This window comes from Felis catus, chromosome A1 (assembly GCF_018350175.1).
Source record: "Felis catus isolate Fca126 chromosome A1, F.catus_Fca126_mat1.0, whole genome shotgun sequence".
Taxonomy (NCBI): Eukaryota; Metazoa; Chordata; class Mammalia; order Carnivora; family Felidae; genus Felis; species Felis catus.
This window is the reverse complement of record NC_058368.1, coordinates 112713783-112735431: the sequence shown is the minus strand read 5'-3', so window position 1 is coordinate 112735431 and position 21649 is coordinate 112713783. Positions and strand designations below refer to the sequence as shown.

The 21649-nt window shown below is 44.5% G+C and overlaps 1 protein-coding gene across 2 annotated transcripts in view; it reads left to right on the top strand.

The window, feature by feature from the left end:
* Positions 1–3025: 3025 nt before the first annotated feature.
* The window catches only part of TRPC7 (transient receptor potential cation channel subfamily C member 7), a 131114-nt gene continuing 112490 nt past the window's right edge, over positions 3026–21649 (top strand). For both annotated transcript variants that reach the window (XM_045059283.1, XM_006927698.4), the window contains exon 1: positions 3026–3797. In XM_045059283.1, coding sequence (XP_044915218.1) covers positions 3045–3797 — 753 coding nt within the window. In that variant the 5' untranslated portion in view covers positions 3026–3044. The remainder of the gene's footprint in view (positions 3798–21649) is intronic.

Below are 21649 nucleotides of genomic sequence, written 5' to 3'. Positions count from 1 at the left end.
AGGTCATGATCTCATGGTTCATGGGACCAAGCCCTGCATCAGGCTCTGCACTAACACCACAGAGCCTGCTTGAGATTCTCTGTGTGCTCTCTCTTTGCCCCTCCCCTGCTCCTGCTCTCTTCCTTCCAAAATAAATAAATCACCTTTAAAAAAAGATTATTAGTCTTTTGTAGGCTCAGTTCCCACCTGAGTATGTGAACCCAGATGACAGACCTTGAAACTGATTTCACGACATCCTCTGAAACAAGGCTCTTTGGGGATACAAATGAGGTGGCTGCTTAGCTTTCAACTCAGTCACCTCTCCTCCCTCTGGAAAACCTGTAATAATAAAGCCTGCTTCCTATTGTAAGTCCCTCTCTCCTCTAAAGGTCACTATTGGACTCCCAATCTACAGTCTGCTTTGGCATCAATAAGCAGCCTCTCTCCCTGGAATGATGGCATTGTTGAGAGAAATGGGCTCAGAGGAGATCATGAACTTGAATCCCGAGAACCTTTTCTCCAGCCATCTTTTATCAAAATGCACTTTAGAAAAGTGGATGGCAGTTCTGATCTCTTCCTAAAGGAGCACAGAACTCTCTATCAGGATTTATCACCCACAGTTACCTTTTGAAGGAGTTACCCATAATTATTCCTTTTGCTTTTTGCAGATGAAAAAGCTACTCCACTGAATAGTTTAGCAGCTTCTCCCAAAAAGCGTATGACTCAGCCCTAGGCAAGATTAGAGCATAAGCTCTGACCTCCAAGTCTTTGCTTTATACCACAAAGGGCCCCAGGAAGCAGCTAAAACCTAAAGGGTTTGAGCAGGTCAAAAGGTAAAATTAGCAGAAAACTAAATGGAGACGCAAAATTTAAAAATCACAAGACTGAGTTGTCTGTCGCAGACTATGAGTCTGGAGTTCTCTCTTGTCCAGCAAAAGAGCGTGTGCCAAATTGAATATGAGAGAGGCTAATGTCTGGGAGAACCCAAGAGCCCTGAACAGGGAGTTTCATCTCCACATTTTTGAGACCACAAGGTATTTACCCACGTGGTGAATGTGAAGAAAACAAGATCTTAAACGCGTGAACGTGGAGAAAGCAATCAGAGAGTAATCATTAACTTGTGTGTGTGAGAAGCAAAGGATCTGGGAGCGAAGGGAGTTTGTGACAGAAGTATATATTGGAGTCAGATGGAAAGGATGTCCTACAGGTGATAACAACAAGTTACCCGTGATCCCATTACTTTATCTCGTTACCTAACCTGGATGCTTTTGCCCCGTGGTGGCAGCTTTCGGCCCTAAGCCTTTTTCTAACACATTTATGTAAGTAGAACCTATTTCCCCACACTGAATGGAACATTTTTTTTTTTAATCTCAAAACACAAGATTTAATTTAAAGGCCTTCCTCTGAAACTTTTATTTTTTACAAATGGCTTAAATTAAATACTGAATATTCTTAATGCATGGAAACATGACCCCTAACAAACAGACCCAGGGAAACGTGGAAAATGGTTCAAAATAAATCCCCAAGCACTTACTCTTTAGAATAGATACCATCTTATTGAAATGTATGCCGTTCTACTATCACTTGAATAATGTGAGTGAGGGGTAGACTAGAAAAAAAAAAGAATAGAAAATAAGAAGAGGGCCAATTGGAGAATCAGATGCTCACGTTCATAGAGAGTTAGGGAACATCTGGCCCAAATCCTGCGTTACAGTTAAAGTATCTTGAGCCAGGGATCCACTCAAAGTCTCAATGCTAGCTGAAGCCGGCATATCTGACTCAAGCTCAAATTACCCTATAGCTATCTGCCCTTTTTTGAAACCCTGGGGAATTAAAGATCAGGTAATTTGCACAAAGTCACAAGGTTGGCCAAAGGTGGAGCCAGGACTCCTACTCTAGGTCCTCTGACTTCCAAGCCTGTCTCTCAGCCCTACTTGTGTCAGCATCATCACCTGAAATGAGGACAGTCATAGCATCTACGTCATGGGATAAATGCAAGAATTATACAAGTAATATATGTGAGGTTATTAACTTCTTAGTATATTTAGTAGCATGTAATAGGTGCTTAATAAATGTTAGCTGTTATTACTAGTAGTATTAGCATTAACCTCTACACTATGCCACAATAGCAAAGAGCAAATTAGGAATAAACCCACCATCTAAGCCGACCTGTTCTTCCATCCATACAAAAATCCAGGTTTGATCTTAAGAAGCTGCAGCTGAATTTCCTCAGGGGAGCCACCTCAGAAGCCACCACTAAGTGACAATGAGTCTAGGCCTGCTCCCTATCACATCTTGTCCTTTAGTATCTGCTTAGGCTGCACCGGCATCAGAAAGAAAACACAGACCCCACATGGCATAGGCATACACTGAATGCAGAAAACAGAGGCATGTGGCCATGCTTGCATGGTTTTGTCACAGTGAGGGAGCTCAATGGGGAAAATGCGCCTGAAATCAAGGCGGCAGTACCCAAAGTGGCCATCTCTACAGCAGACCGCTTGGTGAACTGGGCAAGGCAACAGGAAGGAGGGTACAGAATAAAACCAACACTATTTTCTAATACATGTTACCTCATTTAATCCTCCTATGGACCTTATGACACACAAAAAGCTACCCACATTGTACAGGTGAAATCACAGAGAAGCAATATACTAAAGCCCAGAGACGTTAGGTGCGGTACTAAACTTTGCACAAATGGAAATAAAATCCACAGTCTTTGGCCTGTTTCAACCACATCACTACCCCACACCCTCCCCCTCTAGCTCTCATTACACACCAACCTAAACCCACATTTCAGTTTGCCATCATTCCTCCATCCAAGGGTCACAGACGCTGGATAACTACATCAATATTCCTCTCTATGAATAGGAATAGTTAGGTTAGCCAATCTGTCTTAATCTCAGTAAGAGGAAAATGATTTGTCGTAAAATCCCGATCATGAGATTCTTCTTTATCTCAGCAATTTTTGTTTGTTCTGCCCCTGGGGACACCGCAGGGCCCTGAGAGAGTAACCAAGCATCTCTGCCTTGTTCCCCCACAGGCTGGGGAGCAGCACCTTCAAAAACATGCAGCGCCGGCACACAACACTGAGGGAGAAGGGCCGCCGCCAGGCCATCCGGGGTCCCGCCTACATGTTCAACGAGAAGGGCACCAGCCTGACGCCCGAGGAGGAGCGCTTCCTGGACTCAGCCGAGTATGGCAACATCCCCGTGGTCAGGAAAATGCTGGAGGAGTCCAAGACCCTCAACTTCAACTGCGTGGACTACATGGGGCAAAACGCCCTGCAGCTGGCCGTGGGCAACGAGCACCTGGAGGTCACGGAGCTGCTGCTCAAGAAGGAGAACCTGGCGCGGGTGGGGGACGCGCTGCTGCTCGCCATCAGCAAGGGCTACGTGCGCATCGTGGAGGCCATCCTCAACCACCCGGCCTTCGCGCAGGGCCAGCGCCTGACGCTCAGCCCCCTGGAGCAGGAGCTGCGCGACGACGACTTCTACGCCTATGACGAGGACGGCACGCGCTTCTCGCACGACATCACGCCCATCATCCTAGCGGCGCACTGCCAGGAGTATGAGATCGTGCACATCCTCCTGCTCAAGGGCGCCCGCATCGAGCGGCCGCACGACTACTTCTGCAAGTGCAACGAGTGCACCGAGAAGCAGCGGAAGGACTCCTTCAGCCACTCGCGCTCCCGCATGAACGCCTACAAGGGGCTGGCGAGCGCTGCTTACCTGTCTCTGTCCAGCGAAGACCCCGTGCTCACCGCGCTGGAGCTGAGCAACGAACTGGCCAGGCTAGCCAACATTGAGACTGAATTCAAGGTAACTCTCCCACTCACCACTCTACAGACAGATTGCCCAGAGGGCTCTTCCAGGTGTGTCCAGTAGTCAAATGAGTTGTCTTCCGGTCTCCCGCAGGGTGAGGGCCCTGGGGTCTCGCTGGCGCCCGGGGTGGAAGGGGACCTCCTCGACCTGGTCAGATGCAGGCCTGAAGGAAAAGCAGCCCCTTAGGTGGGATATTTGAAACCATATACATGTAAAATAGAGGTTGACGTAAGTCCAAATCTATCCAAGACAAGCAGCACACAGGCAGGAGGATACTGCGGTCGTCCTGTAAATGCCTCATTCAGCTCTGCCCCCAGGGAGCTCTGGAGTGTCTAGGACACCTTGCATGTTTCCTAGTCCAGGTCTTGGACTTCTTGATTGTGTCACCTGAAAGGTTTTGTCTTGTCCATCCTGAACTGCATTGATCTGTGTTCGGTCTCACAGCCAGTGCTAGAAAGGCTTGCCTGCAGCCTTTCTCACTGTAGCAAGCTATTACTATTGTTCTGTCAAGGGGCTCAGGAAAAGGTGCATGGGAATGAAAATAAAACCATCTCTGTAATATTGGACTTGTCACCTCAGTAGACAGGCCCAGGGCAAAACTCTCTCGATGCATCCCCCCTCCCCCACCTCCTGAGAACACCTAGACTACCAGGCTAGCCCAGGGGAGACCCATCTCCAAAGTCCACTGTTGAGTGGTGGAGGGATCCTGTGCAGTAATTGTCAATTGACACTCTCTGTTAAAGAGAAGACTGGGACCTAAATCTTTTGACACTACTTATTTTTTTTTAATTTGTTTTCAATGTTTTTTATTTATTTTTGGGACAGAGAGAGACAGAGCATGAACGGGGGAGGGGCAGAGAGAGAGGGAGACACAGAATGGGAAACAGGCTCCAGGCTCCGAGCCATCAGCCCAGAGCCTGACGTGGGGCTCGAACTCACGGACCGCGAGATCGTGACCTGGCTGAAGTCGGACGCTTAACCGACTGCGCCACCCAGGCGCCCCTCTTTTGACACTATTTAATAATACTTAGTGAGAATATTTCGTGGGCACTTATTGTGTGCCAAGCATTAACTGCCTTACCTATATGATGCTGTTTAGTCCCCTCAACAACCATTAATTTGGATACCATTATAATCCCCATTTTATGTGAGGGCACACAGGTAGAGAGATATCATACAGCTAGTAAGTAGCAAAGCCGCTGTTCTCATCTAGGCATTCCAGAGCTAGCTCTTAGCCTTTCTGGGAATTGTTCATGCATTGGGATTCTCGGGGTTCATTTGTCTTTGAATGATGAAGAAATTCTTGGCTGCAGAAGGTATGCCTGGAAGGGTAGGAGCTACAACTAGGTTCATAATTTCTCATCCTGAGCCAACTTATCAGAGCCTATGATGCCATGGAACATACAAAAAGGTGTCACATGCATGGCTGACCATGGAGCTGGGAAAAGAGGTTAACCTGCAGGAGAAAAGTGCATTGTCCAAATAAGGTGTCGCTGTAAGAGCTGTCCCTGGAGGGACACAAATAGGTGGCCGAGGATGGGTACCAATTCACAGCGAGGGAAGCCCCATGGACCACACAGTGTTCAGGGAGATCTCAAAGGAGGCAACAGAATGGGGCTGGGCCTTGCAGAGCAGGAGGAATTAGATCAGTGGGAAGAGAGAGGTGGGAATTGGGAGGAGGCAAGTGAAGGTGATATCCAGAATGGCCCAGAACAGTCAGGGGGCTTCTGAGAAGCTGCATGTGACCAGAATAAAGACTTCCTGGAGGGGCACACAGGAGGCGTGCTGCAGAGATGAGCTGGGGGCAGATCTCAGAGGGTTCTGTGTATCAGATGCTATCCTGTAGGACACGGGAGAGCCACTGAAACTTGCAATAAGGGGGCTAAAATGATGAAGCTAAGTTCTGGAAATTTAGTTCACTGGTAGATGAATTAGAGGACCTGGAGTGTGAGGCCCTGGGACTAAAGATAGGGACAATTTAGTTGTGTATGCGTGAGACCACAGAGGCCTCTCTGAAGGAATAGATCACCCACAGCCACAGACAGAAGAGCCAGGCTCACAAAAAGCTGCAGGGTACCGCAGACTGTGAATAGATGAAGAGTCCTATAATTAATTTTACCCTATGTGTTCCCCCTATCTTGGACTGATCTACTGAAGCAGAGCAACTTCCCAATTCCTGCATTGTCCATAGCCTCAGCTAAAAAAATTGGTGGACGGAGATGGAGAAATTACCCAAAGAAGCTCCCAAGAACGTAGGTCTTGCCTGTTCTTTCCTTGTTTCTGTACCATAAACTCCACCCACCAGTAGTAAGACCAATGATATCCCAAGGAAGCTTGGTGGGATTTTGCTTATTCCCTCAGCTTATTCCCTCAGCTAGAGTGAATCTTCACAGGCCTTGTAAAAGAAATGGCCAACCCAATTAATTTAGATATTTCTGGCCAAGAAAAAAAAACAATTCAAGGAAAAAAATTTTGGATCAGGTTATGTGGCTAATTGCACAATCCTCTACTTATCTGGAATTTGGGAACATGCCAGCCTTACTAAATAAGACGATGCTAGACTAACATTTGGAATTCCATCTGAGCCATTTGTTTCCTTTACAAAGACTAAAAGTCTAGCATATTTTAGTATATATAATATCTAAAAGTGGAAGTTTGTGGAAAGCATGATATTTTGATTTAAAAAGTAAATTAGGAAAATTAGAGACAATTAAGAACACTACTAACATGATGACAAATCCATTCCACAATGCAGTGACTTACTCAGAATAAGAGTTAGCATAAATACATTTGCTGGCTATTAACATCCCTCTAGTTACCTTTGTTTGAAATAATGTCTTTCACATTGTCGACAAATGGCGCATTATAAATTAACATAAGCGTTCCTTTAGAACTTTATTACTTATTCAACTATCCTTGTATGTGCATTCCTGACATTATAAATCTTCTCAGAGAAGAGAGCAGCTTAGCAAAAGACAAGTCAATTTGTAATAAAAGAATAAAGAGCAAGTGTGGTTCTAAAATACACTCTTTAGGAGTCTGTCCTACTTTAAAGGGACGACACACAGCTGACTGTAGCCACGTGTTATGCTGATGACCCAGTATCATCAGCTGTACAAAAAGATACCGGGTTCCGACAGGAGGTGTCATATGTCATCCTCCAGATCCTCTAAGACACTCACTCTGGGAATGGCTCCTCCTGACCAGACTCATGCATGGAAACCTCAATCAGTTGCCCAGTCTATTATTTTTGAAGTCATTGTAATTTATCACCAGAATAGAGTCTAGTCATTAGCAAGAAGTACAGCCAATGTCAAGGTCTCCAGTAAATTGTGGCTAGAGTCAGATGCCTGCTAGCAAACCATTATTTTTGTTGTGGAAATTACATATCTCCTCAAAGATTTTTCTCATGCATCTCTAATCTTCTGGGGTCTAAAAAGATGCGAAAATTCAATGAGACCTTCCTAATGCCGTGTATGGTGCTCAGTAATCTCGTAAGCATTCCAGAAATACTTGATGAAAGGAATGAAGGAAATCCTCAAAGGATAATCATTTCAACTGATGAAGCACGTGATTACTTTTATCTGTGATTTAAACTCTTCCTACGTGTATGAATCTAATAGAGCAATTTGAGAGACACAGTAAATGGGAAAGCTCTACAGAAGGGTACAGGGTGGGTAAGCGGATCAAACCAACACACATTAAATAACATAAGACCAATCATATGCTGCATTATATGGTGCCAGGAACCACTAAACTCCTGGAGGGCACCAATGACATTCTGATTAACTGGTTTATCTATATAGTAGGAGACAAGGAAAGGGAAGACTGGCATGGGAAGACTGGCGTGCGATGTTTTATCCCGATGGAACAGGCTCTATGTAGAGGCACCTGGAATAGCATGGAAAAAATTAGGAATTTCTCTATCCCCATTGAGTTACAGTCTCTGCCACCAAGAACACAACAAGGTCTTCACATTTCTCTCGAATTAGTCTGTTTGGCTATATTCACTGATCATCCTTCTGGTAAATCTGCTGAAGATCCTCTTTATTTCACTGGTATCTTCCCAAATTCCAGGGCATCCTGTATATGCATATGGCTTATCTATAAAGCTGATGTTTCAAAAGGATTAGAGGTGCTAATCTCTCTTCCATCCCAGAGTTATGCCAACAGCAGTGCCCAGTGGGAGCAGGAAGGGGTGGGGAAAACTGTGGAAAGAGATTTAGGGATTTGGAAGGAAAGAGAAAACAGGGTGAGGATTGGGGTATCCCTCCTGCTCTTTGACCTTTTGCTTAAATTTAAAAGCACCCCATGTTCCCAAGTCAAGGGACCGTGGAGGCCCAAACACTTTACCTTCATTACTTAAGACTTGGTCATTCTGAATAATAACAAAGCTACAACTAAGCAGGCTTTTCATGTTGACACATCAGTATGGAGGCTGCTGATTGTGCTTCCATCAGCAATTTATTCTTATAGACCAGCGATGAGAAAAGTAGGGGGGGGCAAGACAGCTAAAGCTTGTAGCTTCATCTTGCTTCAAGTGTTGATGTCAATGGGTTGTTAACCACAGGTATTATGAAAAGTAGATGATGAATTATGTATCGATGTTTGTGTTGCCATTTTAAGACCCATAAAAAAAACTCTCTGGGCCTAAAATACCACAAATTAAAAATGCAAATAATGATAAATCAGACCAATTTGCCACCTGCTATGATCTCTAGTGAGGTCCCATTGTGTAAGGTAAAGGTGTTGAGATGACAGTTTGTAATCTGCTTGCAAACTTATCAAAATGGAAGAGAAAAGAGGAGGGGAGAGGAGGAGTAGTGTCTTTTTATTGTGGTAGGGAGAGCTCAAAGCACATCTGAATTCAGGCCATATGGAGCCAGGGAGCCAAGAAGCCAGAAAGCTTGAGTGAAGGCCCACCCAGGGCCTGAGGCAGTACTGACAAGTTGAATACGTGGGTTGCCCCAGCATCCAGTGGAATCTGCATTTTGCACCTGTTTGTCGTGCTTTGAATATTTTTAGGATTTTTAAATTTTATAAGCCAACACTCTGGGAAAATAGATTTCCTTGAAGTTTGAAAGCCAGGCTGGTAGTATAAACAAATGCCTATTTAACATGCAGGAAATGACTTGAAAATTGTTTCCTTTTCCTTCAGGAAAATATTTTTTAAGCTGTCAAGGCTGCACATCTTAAAAGCAAGTTGTTGGTTTTTTGTTTTTTGGTTTTTTTTTTTTTAAAGAGAATCTGGCAGAAAACTCCTTAAAGCACTCACTTATATATAAATCCCCAGTACCCTCAGGGATCAGACTGTGTCACCCAAGCCCTCTGCTTGAGCATCTGGTGATAGAGAATGTAAGAAGAAAAGGATCACAAATGTCACATGATGAACTGTCATGGGACCACCCCCCCACCTGAGCATATGCAGGTATGGTGAGAATAGGGCATACATGCCAGTCCACAGGTCCACACTGGGGCCAGAATCATCAGCTTCCATGTCTGAGAGCAAGATCCAGGGGACTGGCTGATCTCAGGAGAAGGGACAGACATGACTTCTGCCCACACTAGCTCTTTTTCTATTTTCCTACCTAAGCATTTGGAGGAACACTTTCACCAGGGCATTTGTTAATGAGTCATCATAGGAAGTGAGCTAATTAATGTATCCTTTCATGACAATTTTTCATTGGGTCACAGCGAATGCCTGAAGTTATGTGATTGTCCTCTCCTAGGGTTTATGCCAAGAGTATCAGCCTCTAAAATATAGGGATAGTGTATGTTGGGTGACAAAAAATCAGGCGGGATAAGGAGGCCACTTTGCTTGATGAGGACAAGAGCAGGGAACAGGCTCTGCTGAGCACCCAGTGCAGCCATGCTTCATTTCCTCAAGCCTGTGGAATGGAGATCCAAGAACTTGGCTCTCTAATCAGACTGACCCAGCTTCTAATCCCAGTGCCATCTCCTGGTAACTGTGCAATCTTAGGCATCTATTGCAAATTCCTTTTCTTACTTTGAAAACTGGGGCATTAGAGCTGTAACATGTCTGAAATGGAATGCCTGTTTTCCCCCACCCAAACACTGGCTCTTACCCTAATCTCTGTAAATAAATAAATGAGTGGTGAGTGAATTAATGACAGTGACCTCCCAGAGTGCCGATGAGGATTAAATTAGATGAACAATATAAAACTCTGCAGGGAGGGGCGCCTGGGTGGCGCAGTCGGTTAAGCGTCCAACTTCAGCCAGGTCACGATCTCGCGGTCCGTGAGTTCGAGCCCCGCGTCAGGCTCTGGGCTGATGGCTCGGAGCCTGGAGCCTGTTTCCGATTCTGTGTCTCCCTCTCTCTCTGCCCCTCCCCCGTTCATGCTCTGTCTCTCTCTGTCCCAAAAATAAATAAACGTTGAAAAAAAAAAATTTAAAACTCTGCAGGGAACCCAACCGACCCAGAATACATACATAATTCCTACCACCCAGAGCTCAGTGGAGATGAGCCCACTGGATTCCCGGCACAACTTTGCTCCCAATAAACGTAACTTAAGCTTCAGCACCTCATCTATTCAGAGGGTCTTCCTGATCTCTGCTAAGCTTCCTTCCCCCAACCCCTGAAGATCTTTCTGGAATGAGAAAAACTACTACCTGTGAACTCCCTGGTTAAAAACAGGCCAAGAGAATATTTCCAGTTGGAAAAATGCAGACCACTGAAAGTGCATAAGCCTCAAGCGCTGCTAAAATATTGCTGTGGAAAGAAATGGCATGGGCAGGAAAGATAGAGCAGCAGGGGAGGGGGAGGAAGGAAATGGGTAGGCAGAGCTCCTGCCAAATACAGACAGAGATTATTTTTTGAAAAATATCTCCGTAGAAAAGATTCATCACTACACATACAAAAAAAAAAAAATGGGGAAAATATCATTTCCTCTGCAAGTGCAACTATCAGCGTAAAGTATCAGAGATATGGACAAAATGGAGACAGTTCTAGAGAATATTAGTCGATGAGTAGCAGCACAAATTAAATCAAATAGAAATGAAGGATTTTTCTCTGAAAAAAAGTTATAATGCTATATAAATTAATCATCATAGGACATCATTAATCAAGTATGCTGCACACCCCATCAACACGCAGGCATGTATTTTACTAGGAGCAGTTTCATGGATTAAGTGTGGAAAACATGTCAGGAGGACAGGATGCGAGTATGGTCTGTAGGCCCAGAGAATATCGCGACTGGGTAGACCTTGTTACAGAGCTATCTGAAAATCCAGCATTCCTGCAACAAACATTTATTAAGCCTGTAGTATGAACCAGGCTCTAGGCTGGGTGCTGGGATGATGATGAATAAGATAAACACAGTTCCTGCTCTCAGGACCTGATAATCCAGGGGAGGGGATAGGCATTCTTCATACAATCATACAGATAAATGGGGCTTTACAAATCATGCTGAGTGCTAAGCAGTAAAAGGGAGGTTTTATTTTATTTTTTTAAAGGGAGGTTTTAAAACTTGACTTAGTGGGACAGCTGACCATGTGTGTTTAAAGATTTCTCTAAGGAGACATGTTTAAATGGAACCTGAGGCTATGGGAGACCTACACGGCCAGCAGGGAATGGGAAAGATGGCGCTAGGCATAAAAACTGCACATGAAATAGTTCGGTACAGATAGGGGAAAGAGGCCCTATGTAGAGAACTGTTAAGTGGCTCCACATTATAGGGAGGAAAAGGGAGAGGTGGCAGGTGACAGAGGCACTGAAGAACACCACCTCACCCATGGCCTTACCACCTAATAAACTGGGCTTCATTTTCGGGTAAATGAAGAGCCACCAAAAGGTTTCAGGAAATGAGTGAGTGACTCATATGTGTGCTTTGGAAACACCCACTGTGCCTGCCTTAGAAAATGGACTGGAGGGGACAAGGCTTGGAGGAGTTGGACAAGTGCTGTTGGAAAGGGGGGCCTCCCAGAAAGGGGGTGAGTGGCACATGAGAGCAAAAGAACCAACACATCTCAGGGCAGCTGGATGGTTCACTCAGTTAAACATCGGACTTCAGCTCAGGTCACGATCTCGCAGTTCACAAGTTCAAGCCCCGCATCGGGCTCTGTGCTGACAGCTCAGAGCCTGGAACCTGCTTTGGATTCTCTGTCTCCCTCTCTCTATGCCCCTTCCCCACTCGTACTCTGTCTCTCTCAGAAATAAATAAAAATACTAAAAAAAAAAAAAAAAAAAAAAAAAAGAACAAACACATCTCAATCTGCCGGGGACTCAGCACAGTTGGAGCAATGGCACAGTCAGAAAAGGTGACCATCTATCTCCTGGATGTGTCCAGGACAGCCTGCTTGTCCGTGAGGTGCAGGGACCCTGCTTCTTCTGTCCCTGGGGACTCTCCGTGCTTCCCAGCAGGGAGCTCTCACAGTGCAGAGACACAGAGAGAGGAGGCAGAGAAGTGCAGGCTCCTCATCTTCTCCTCCAAGACAGGAGCCCCATGGAGTAGCAGCAGGGCAGGAGAGCAATAAGGATTCCCATTTTCTATCCGGGTATCTGGAGGTAGAGAAGGGTGTGGCCCAGGCCAAACTGCTCATTGCTAGAGCAGAGGTATTGGAAAGTGCGTTCAGAAGTGATATCCCCAGAAGAAAAAGAATTCTACTGAGGGGCGCCTGGGTCGCTCAGTTAGTTAAGCATCTGACTTCGGCTCAGGTCATGATCTCACGGTCTGTGACTGTGAGCCCCGCATCAGGCTCTGAGCTAACAGCTCAGAGCCTGGAGCCTCCTTCAGATTCTGTGTCTCCCTCTCTCTCTGTCCTTCCCCACCCATGCTCTCTATGTCTCAAAAATAAATAAACATTAAAAAAATTTTTTTAAAGAAAAAAAAGAGAATTGTACTGGATTTTAATCTTTCCAGTGCATCTTCCAGATTCTGAAGATATCTTTTTCTGTTGGCTGCAATGACCACATAAACATTTCATTAGAGGAAAATAGCTAAATCTTATCTTACAGTTTTTTCAGCTGGAACTAGTATTAGCATAAATAAAAGTATGAAGTAGATCTCTCTCTCTCTTCTTCCTCCAAGTTTTTGGATGCTGAGAAAACCAGAGAAGGAGGATACTAGGGGCAGGCAAGGCTTTTCTTGGCACTGAAAATCCTCCCTATGGACACCCAGTTGAGTATAGGGGGATATATTAGGCTTAGCACTGCTGTGACAAAGTACCATGAATGTGAGCACTTAAAACACAGAAGTGATGGGGCGCCTGGGTGGCTCAGTCGGTTAAGCGTCCAACTTCGGTTCAGGTCATGATCTCATGGTCCGTGAGTTCAAGCCCCGCACCGGGCTCTGTGCTGACAGCTCAGACCCTGGAACCTGTTTCAGATTCTGTGTCTCCCTCTCTCTCTGCCCCTCTCCTGTTCATGCTCTCTCTCTGTCTCAAAAATAAATAAACGTTAAAAAAAATTAAAAAAAAATAAAACACAGAGGTGATTCCCTCACAATGCTAGAGGCCAGAAGTTGAAAATCAAGTTGTTACCAGGGCCATGTTTACTCTGAAGGATCTAGGGTAAGATCCTTCCTTGCCTCTTTCTTGTTTCCTTGGAGATCCTTGTCTTGTTGACAAATCACTTGAATCTCTGATCTGTTGTCACACAGTGATCTTCTGTTTGTTTCTGTCTTTTATCCTGTTCTTATGAGAACAGGCTTATACGGACCAATCATTTGGGATTAAGGGCCCACTGTACTCTGGTAGGACTTCATCTTATCTAATTACACCTGCAACACCTTATCTCCAAATAAGGTCCCATTCTGAAGTTTCAGGGAGGATGTTAATTTGGGGGAGACGCTATTCAACCCAATATAGTGGGGTAGACTACCAAGTTGGGATAAACTGGGGAAGAGTGAGAAAGGAACCAAAACAAACCCTCAGAACAGGGCAGGATAGAAGGCCAGAGGTCAGTTATTTTAGGAAGCCAAACACAGTCCTAAAACTAGGAGGTTAGTCTTGAAGAAAAGGGAGAGATTGCTAATGCTTTCTACTGGTCAAGGTAAAAGCAGAGACAGAGATACTAGAATTCTGTAAAAGTGTGTTATGTGTTGTATTGGAGGGAAGTGGGAGGTTGCTGGCAGAAGCAAAGGGGGAACCTTGGTATCGGGGCACTGCCCCTCTCAAAGACATTTTCAAGTGTTGGGTTTGGGAATGATGAACATAAAATACATTGATTACAGATTTTTAGAAAATCTAGAAAAACAGTGGGAACAAAAAGGTCAGTGTTAATTCCCACCATCTAAGAATAATTCATATTTTGGTATTTTTTCTCCTAGTGCTCCCCCGACACCCAGGCACAAAAAAAAACCAAAACGTGAATAGAACTATGAGTCAGATGATAAAACATTATCATCATTTTTTGTTTCTCACATACACTTTATCCTCATTCCCATTCTCCCCCACCCCCAAAAATTACCCACTTGAATGTATTTATATTAATTATGAACATACATATGTATTTATGTGTTGTTCACTCAAGAACTATCTCTTTTGCACCTACCATGTGCAGAGTCCTAGAGGTTGGGAACACTTAGAGACCATCGAAACCCTAATTTCTCTGCCCTCCTGGAGCTTACATTCCAGTGGGGGTATGGAAAAATATATTTTTGGGTGATTGTTAGTTACATAAAAGGGATTATGGTACAAAATTATGACCCGTCTTCTGTTTCCCTCAACACCATGGTTTTTATGGCCTATCCGTGTCAAGCTAGCGCCCTGCCTCTGTCCGCTATCTGCAGCCTTCCACTTCCTCATTGTCACAGTGATGGACACCTAAACCGCTCTGTCACCACAAATGATGCTGCAAAACACACCCCCATGGCTGCATGCGGTCCTATTTAAGTGTTCCTATGACACACCCAGGAAGGAATACCCAGGGTTAACGCCACTCAGCACAGCCGACTGCTCCCCAGAAGGTCTGCCCTTGGGGGCTGTGGCCTGCCACGTGCTGCCAGCTCTAGGTATTATCCCGCTTTCTCACGTTTGCCTGTGTGAGAAATGCAGTTATTGTAATTTGCATCTCTTCAGTAGTTAATGAGGTTGAACCTTCCTTCACATAATTGATGAGCCATGTGCATTTCTCCTCTCGGTGAACTGCCTCTCCCTCTCATTCCCTCATCCGCTTTTTAACAGGATTTCTGTTTGGAGTATTTTTAAATCTTCTTTCCAGAGTTCCTCATCTGTTCTAAATACTAGCCCAGTGTCTATTTCAGACACTGCAAATATCTCCTCCCTGTCTATCACTCGTCTATTAAATCTGTCTATGGCACCCTGTTTTGAAGAGGAACCCTTATTTTTGAAATAATCTGTGTATTTACTCTGAGTAAAAAAAACTCTTCCCCATGCAAGGTCACAAAGATATTCTCTGACATTACATCTCTTTTTTCTTCTATTACCTTCACGGATCCACCGTTCACTTTTAAGTCTTCAGTCCAACTGGAGGTTGCTTTTGTGTGGAGCATTGCATTTTTGCCTTTGTCCTTCTAGGGAGCTGGTTCCCCCTCATCATCTATTCAGGAACCCAACTTTCCCCCCACTGTGTGCCACCAGCACACATCAGTTCCCACATACATGTGTGTCAGGTTCTGGACCTTCTGTTCCATCCCAGCGTCCTGTCTAACTCTTCCTCTACCCAGTCCTCCAGAGTTTCATTACTAAGACTTTGCTTTATGACCTATTACCACATATGGAGATCCTCTTTTTTTGTTTTCTGTGCATAGATTTGTTTTGTGCGATGGTGACAAAGTCTTGCCATAAACAATTTGGAATCCTGGCTTTCTTACAGAATATTGAAACTCTGGCCTTGCCCCCCACATAATGTCAACACTTGATAAATAACAGTTCCTGGAAAATTTTGGTGTCCTGTGTTGGGAGTAAAACTTCTCCTTAGGTTGTACTGCGTGGGGCCTGTAAATTAACTAAGAAAAGGCCGATTAAAAGAAAAGACAGAGTTTATTCATAGACATATAGAAGTGCAGAAAAGAAATGGCTCCTTGAACAGTTAAGATGGGGGTTTATATACCACCTTAGCAGAAAAAAAAAAAAGTGAGGGGAAAGAGTTTCTAAGGAAAAAGAGGACGTTTAGGATACACATGAGCTTTTGAGGGAAAAAAATGGGAAGCATGAGTGTTTGTGATGTTCTCATCTGGGTGCAAGCAGACAGTCTCCTTTTTAGCAGTTACCCTCCCCCCACCCTGACCCACAGGATTTGTGGCAGTTACATTTTGGGAACGTGCTGCTATGAAGTTTTTTTTTTTTTTTTAAATGTAAAAGAAGTCTAGCTGCTGGTCTGTTCAGATTTTTTTCACTTAAAATAATCTTCATGACATTCTGATCAATAAAAGTCAATCTCTGACAATTAATTCACTGAGTCCCCACCACGGAACAACTTCTGCGGTCCAGTATAAGGGAAGGGTGGGCCTCAGGGACTGAGGAAAGGCCACATGATGAAGGATATCCAGTCCTGGCCAAGGAGACAGACAGACCTGTGTAGAGGAAGAAAATAATCCCCCCCCCACCCTTCTGAGTGCACAGTTGAGACCCTTGTAGGAAAAGAAAGATTAACAAGAGGAAAATGGAAGTTCAGCAGCATGTATATCTGATGTATACAAGGGAAACACCCAGGGAAAAATGAGTAACCCTCTGAGGTGGTTTAGAATTCAGAATTAAATACAGTCTTGAGCGGGAAAGGGGGGGGGGGGGGATGTGCACCTCTCAGAAGAGAGTAAATGATTTTTAGGTAAGATGAATGGGCCCTCAGAAGAAGAGATGGGAGGTGTGAGAATTTGTGACAGAGTCTGTCTGGGTGTCGGGGGCCTCTTCTCCTATGATGACTCCACCTTCCCTGGTTGATGAGGCTCCCATGGAGGGGATTCTTAACAATTGAGTTCCTTTTGGAGGATCTATTTCAGGCAGATAAGGGGGCATTTGCAGAGACCCTCCCCCTCATTTGCTGTTTTTCAAGAACCTACAGCTCAAAATAATCAATATACCAAAAGGGCATATTTTGGGGTGGCATGTCCTGAACTTCTACAAGTCATTTTTGGGGTGGCACATTCTGCTCTCCTTCACTGGCTACCTGGTAATGTCTGCACCAAGCCTCAGTTTCCACAGTGTCACCTTCAGTCATTTTCTCTAAAACAGACCCCACTGCTCCCAGGGGCTGATGACAGTCCATTCATGAGGGACAATGGGGCACCCTCGTTTTGTGAGAGGCTCCTTCTTGTAAACACCCACCAGCTGGCAGCCCTGAGCAGAATCAGAAGACAAATCCTGAAATCCTTAATACTCCAGATGGCTCTGCAGGACTGGCTTGGTGAGAAGGTTTGTGAGTTCACATCCATCCACTAACCAGCCGAGCCCAGCCAGTGGGTGGGCCAGGCAGGACCGGGGCAGCCTCACAGCTGCCAGTGGAGTTTTCACCATTTTTGTTGAAGCTCTATGAAAAAGATGCTTAAGAGACCCCTGGAAATTGCACATTAGGGTTAAAGGATTAAGTGGTAGAACAGAGATGGGAGAAGCCTAAAAAATGTGAATGAGTGACCTGAAGGGCTATTCGGAAGAAAGGAGAAGGCCATTGTCTGCATTTTCTAATGATCAACAAGAGCTGGAATTAAAAATCAATACTAAGAGGACAAAGATCACAGATTGGTTTTCCAAATGGCTTCGGCAACATGACCCAGATAGGCTTAATGTGTTTCCGCTAAATTAAGCCACAGTGAGGACCAGCACCGAACAATGAGAATAACGTGTGCTGGTCCTGCCTTGCTGCTGCTGCTGCTGCTGCTGCTGCATCCAAAACTGGTTGAAAAGTTCCTCGTCAGATGCAACAGCTCAGCCTGGAGCAGTCCAGAATTTGGTTTCCCCTTGAGGTTCCCTATATGGTGACAGGTATACAGGAATAAGGGACAAATGAAGAAATCACCCATCTTCTTCTCAAGTTTTTATCAAAGGAATGTATTATGTAAAAAATAATAATAGTAATTCAGATAGCACCCAACAGTATACAAGGAGAAGTGAGCCCCCCCCCTTCCTTAACACTCTCCCTCGCCCCAATCTCAACTCCCAGACTCAGCCTTATGAAAAATGTCTTTTATATCTGGGCATAAACATTTTATTCGTACACAGGCATGTATTCATATGTAGGTGTAAATATATATGTATTCATTTGAGTTTTGCCTTAAATATATTGCGACATTCTCCACATTCAGTTCCTGGCTTTTTTTTTTTCACTTAATAATAAAATCTGCAGGGGCGCCTGGGTGGCGCAGTCGGTTAAGCGTCCGACTTCAGCCAGGTCACGATCTCGCGGTCCGGGAGTTCGAGCCCCGCGTCAGGCTCTGGGCTGATGGCTCAGAGCCTGGAGCCTGTTTCCGATTCTGTGTCTCCCTCTCTCTCTCTGCCCCTCCCCCGTTCATGCTCTGTCTCTCTCTGTCCCAAAAATAAATAAACGTTGAAAAAAAAATTTTTTTTAGAAATAATAAAATCTGCAGAGATGTCGCTCCATATTGGCATCTACAAGTCTACCCCTTCCTCCCCAAGAGCTATAATAGAAGTGCTCTAAGAAATAGACACACTGTAATTTCTCTAACACTCCCTTCTGGGTGGTCCTTTAGGTTATTTCCAGCTTTTATTTCAGTACACAATGCTGCAATGAGCATCCTCGCAGCTTTGTGTACTTCTGTGTGCATAACTGCAAGCTAAACTCCTTCACATGGAATTGCCGGGTCCAAGAACACAGACATTTAAAATCATGCTTCAGACCGACGACTGCTCTCCCAAAGGGCGGTCCCAAATTATACATGTCACCGATGGGCTATGAGAGTATCTTTTGTACTTCTCTTGCCCACAGTGAGCATTATCACACTTCCTGTGGGTTTTATAGGTAAGAAATGGCCACTCAATGCTCTTTTACTTTGAATTTTTTGACTAAAATTAAACATTTTCTTTATTGTTCATCTGTGTTTCTTTTACCATGAGTTGTCGGTTCCTGTTCATTGTTGGTTTCTTGGTTCATTCCTCATTTAATTTTTAGTTTGTAAAAATTATTTGTATGAAAAAGAAATCAGGGGCACCTGGATGGCTCAGTCGGTTGAGCGCCCAACTTCAGCTCACATCACAATCTGGCAGTTTGTGGGTTCGAGCCCCGCGTCAGGCTCTGTACTGACAGCTTAGAGCCTGGAGCCTGCTTCGGATTCTGTGTCTCCCTCTTTCTCTCTGCCCCTCCCCGCATCACTCTCTGTCTCTCTCAAAAATAAACAAACATTAAAAATTAAAAGAAAAAAGAAAAGAAAGAAAGAAACCAGACCTTTCTCTAGGCTGCAAGTTGCAAGTTTTTTCAGCTGGTTGTCTTTTCAGATCTCTGAGGGTATTCTTTCTGAACGGCAATGTTGTTCAAATTCTATAGGCTCCTCTCTGTCATTCTTTTGGCTGGGATTTCTCAGGTTCACGTCATGCTCGCAAAGGTCTCCTTACTCACAGATCATCAGGAAAATGGACCCGTGTTTTCTCCAGCGTTGCTACAGTTTCACTTTTGTGTATTCCACTATTCACTCCATCTGGAATTCATTTTGGTGTAAGGAAGAAATGCTCTCACCTTCCTGACGGCAACATTCCTCACCTCATTCCAGTCAGTCACCAAGATTTGATTCCATTTGGCAGACTCCAAGACACCTATCTGCAAATATCAACCAGAGAAACTTAATGTCAAACGAAGCAGCAAGAAGGTGGCTGCCGGTCCACAGGACTACCCCTTTGCTCGTCAAACCCCAGATACACAGATTTACACCATAAGTTTCTTTTCTTTCAATGTGTATTTATTTTTGAGAAAGGAAGAGCGCAAGCAGGAGAAGGTCAGAGAGGGAAGGGGACGGATGATCTGAAGCGGGCTCTGCACTGACAGCAGTGAGCCCGATGCAGGGCTCAAACTCACAAACCGTGAGATCGTGACCTGAGCCAGGAGATCGTGACCTGAGCCAGGAGATCGTGACCTGAGCCCAAGTGGGACACTCAACCAACTGAAACACCCAGGCACCCCTAAGCCATAATGTTTTAAAAAGACACAGCCAGAAGTTACAGTCAGCTCGTTTTAAATTTTCTTAAAAGGCTGCTTTTTTTTTTTTTTTTCAGGATATGGATGATTTTAGTGTTTTGTTTTTAGGTTGTACAGTGGTAAAAGTCATGGTTCTTTTCTTTTTCCATTAAGCTGCTTCTACCCTTGGATACTGCCCCCCTGGAGTCCTGTAAATGACACAGACAAAAGTCAGATTGACAAGAGAAAAACAAATAGGAATTTATTGACAGGTGCACCCCATAAACAGATGCGAGAAGTCAGAGATGAGTAACTCGGGGGGGGTGAGTAGGAGCTGGGCTTAGATGGCACCTCCACAAAAGAAGAATACATTTTTAGAGACGTGACAAGGCAAAGGAAAAGGACTTTGAGCTTCTGGGGCATTAAATCTCAGGAAGACTAACGGAGAGACTAATGGTAGATGAGGGCTAGTTTCGGCAAGGTTTGTTACGTAGATTCCTCTGGCCGCTGTCTCTGGGCTGATGGGGGTCTAGAATTGTCTCCTATGATTATCTTCTGTCCTTCTTGCTACAGAGAGGAAAGGGGAAGCCCTTTACAAATTTATGTGCTGCTTCTAGTCAAATAGGGGAAGGGCGGAGGGCTTTTCTTGTATCTGCTTCTTCTTCATTGTCTTCAGCTCAAAATAATCTTTAAGCCAAAGTTGCCTATTTTGAGGTAGCACATTCTGCTGCCCGCCAAGTCCATGAATTATAAGAAGCTGGCAAATGCCACTGTGGCTTCTGGATCCAAGGCAGACTTCCACCTAATACCAATCAAGAAAACTGGCAGAACTGCATTTGATTACAAAAAGGAAAAAAAAGTCTCTATCATTCAGAAATTTCATTGGGCATTGATAAACCAAGTATCTCCCCTCCTTTCCCATTTATAAATTATGTGATCAGTACCTACTGTAAGTGTTATGTATCCAAACACGGTGCAGGGATAGGAGATTCTGCAATAAATAAATCCTAGCACAGGCTTCCTTCCAAAACATGTATTGCCTGAGCAAACACACTTTTCCATCAGTTGTCAATGAGACAGATCGGGTGGTATGGCGCCAGCTGCACTCTTTTGCTGACCCCGAGGGGACTGGAGGAGCTGGTAAGTACTGGCTCTGGTCACAGGAGAAGCAGTACGGCAGAAGACCCAGGAAAACTAAGAAAACGAAAGTTGTATACCTGGTCCTAAAATTACAGCAATGTGAGGATGACTGAAGCTAGAAACTTTCTAAATACTATCAATTCTCACACAGAAAAGGGCTCCCCAAATGCTTGCTGGCAAAACTATCTTTCATATTATTATGATCACTTTGTCTCTCCTACATTCAGTGTGAAATTAATACTAATGCCCTGGTTTTCTGGGCTCCAGAGCAGGCTTGCTAATTACTGATGGATAAATGCTTTGAAAATTAATAAGGGCCATAGTGAAATGTTAAGCACTGCTTCCCTCTCTCTCTCTTTCTCACATACACACACATACACACACGCACACATACATATACTGGAAATACAACACACTCCACATTTGCTAATAATACAGCTGCTTGAAACTGGGGGTTCAGAGCTCATGCTTGCATTCTTGGCAACAGAAACATGAAGCAACTGGCCTTTTGCATGAGGAAGACCAGGGCTTTGCCTGTTGAGTTGACAGCTCCCTCCAGTTTCTCCTACGTAGTCTGTGAAAACAGTAGCCCAAGGATCTATCTGATGACAATTTCTCTTCTCTGGTGATGATTAATTTTGCTAAAAGTTTATACTCCAACGGATTCACC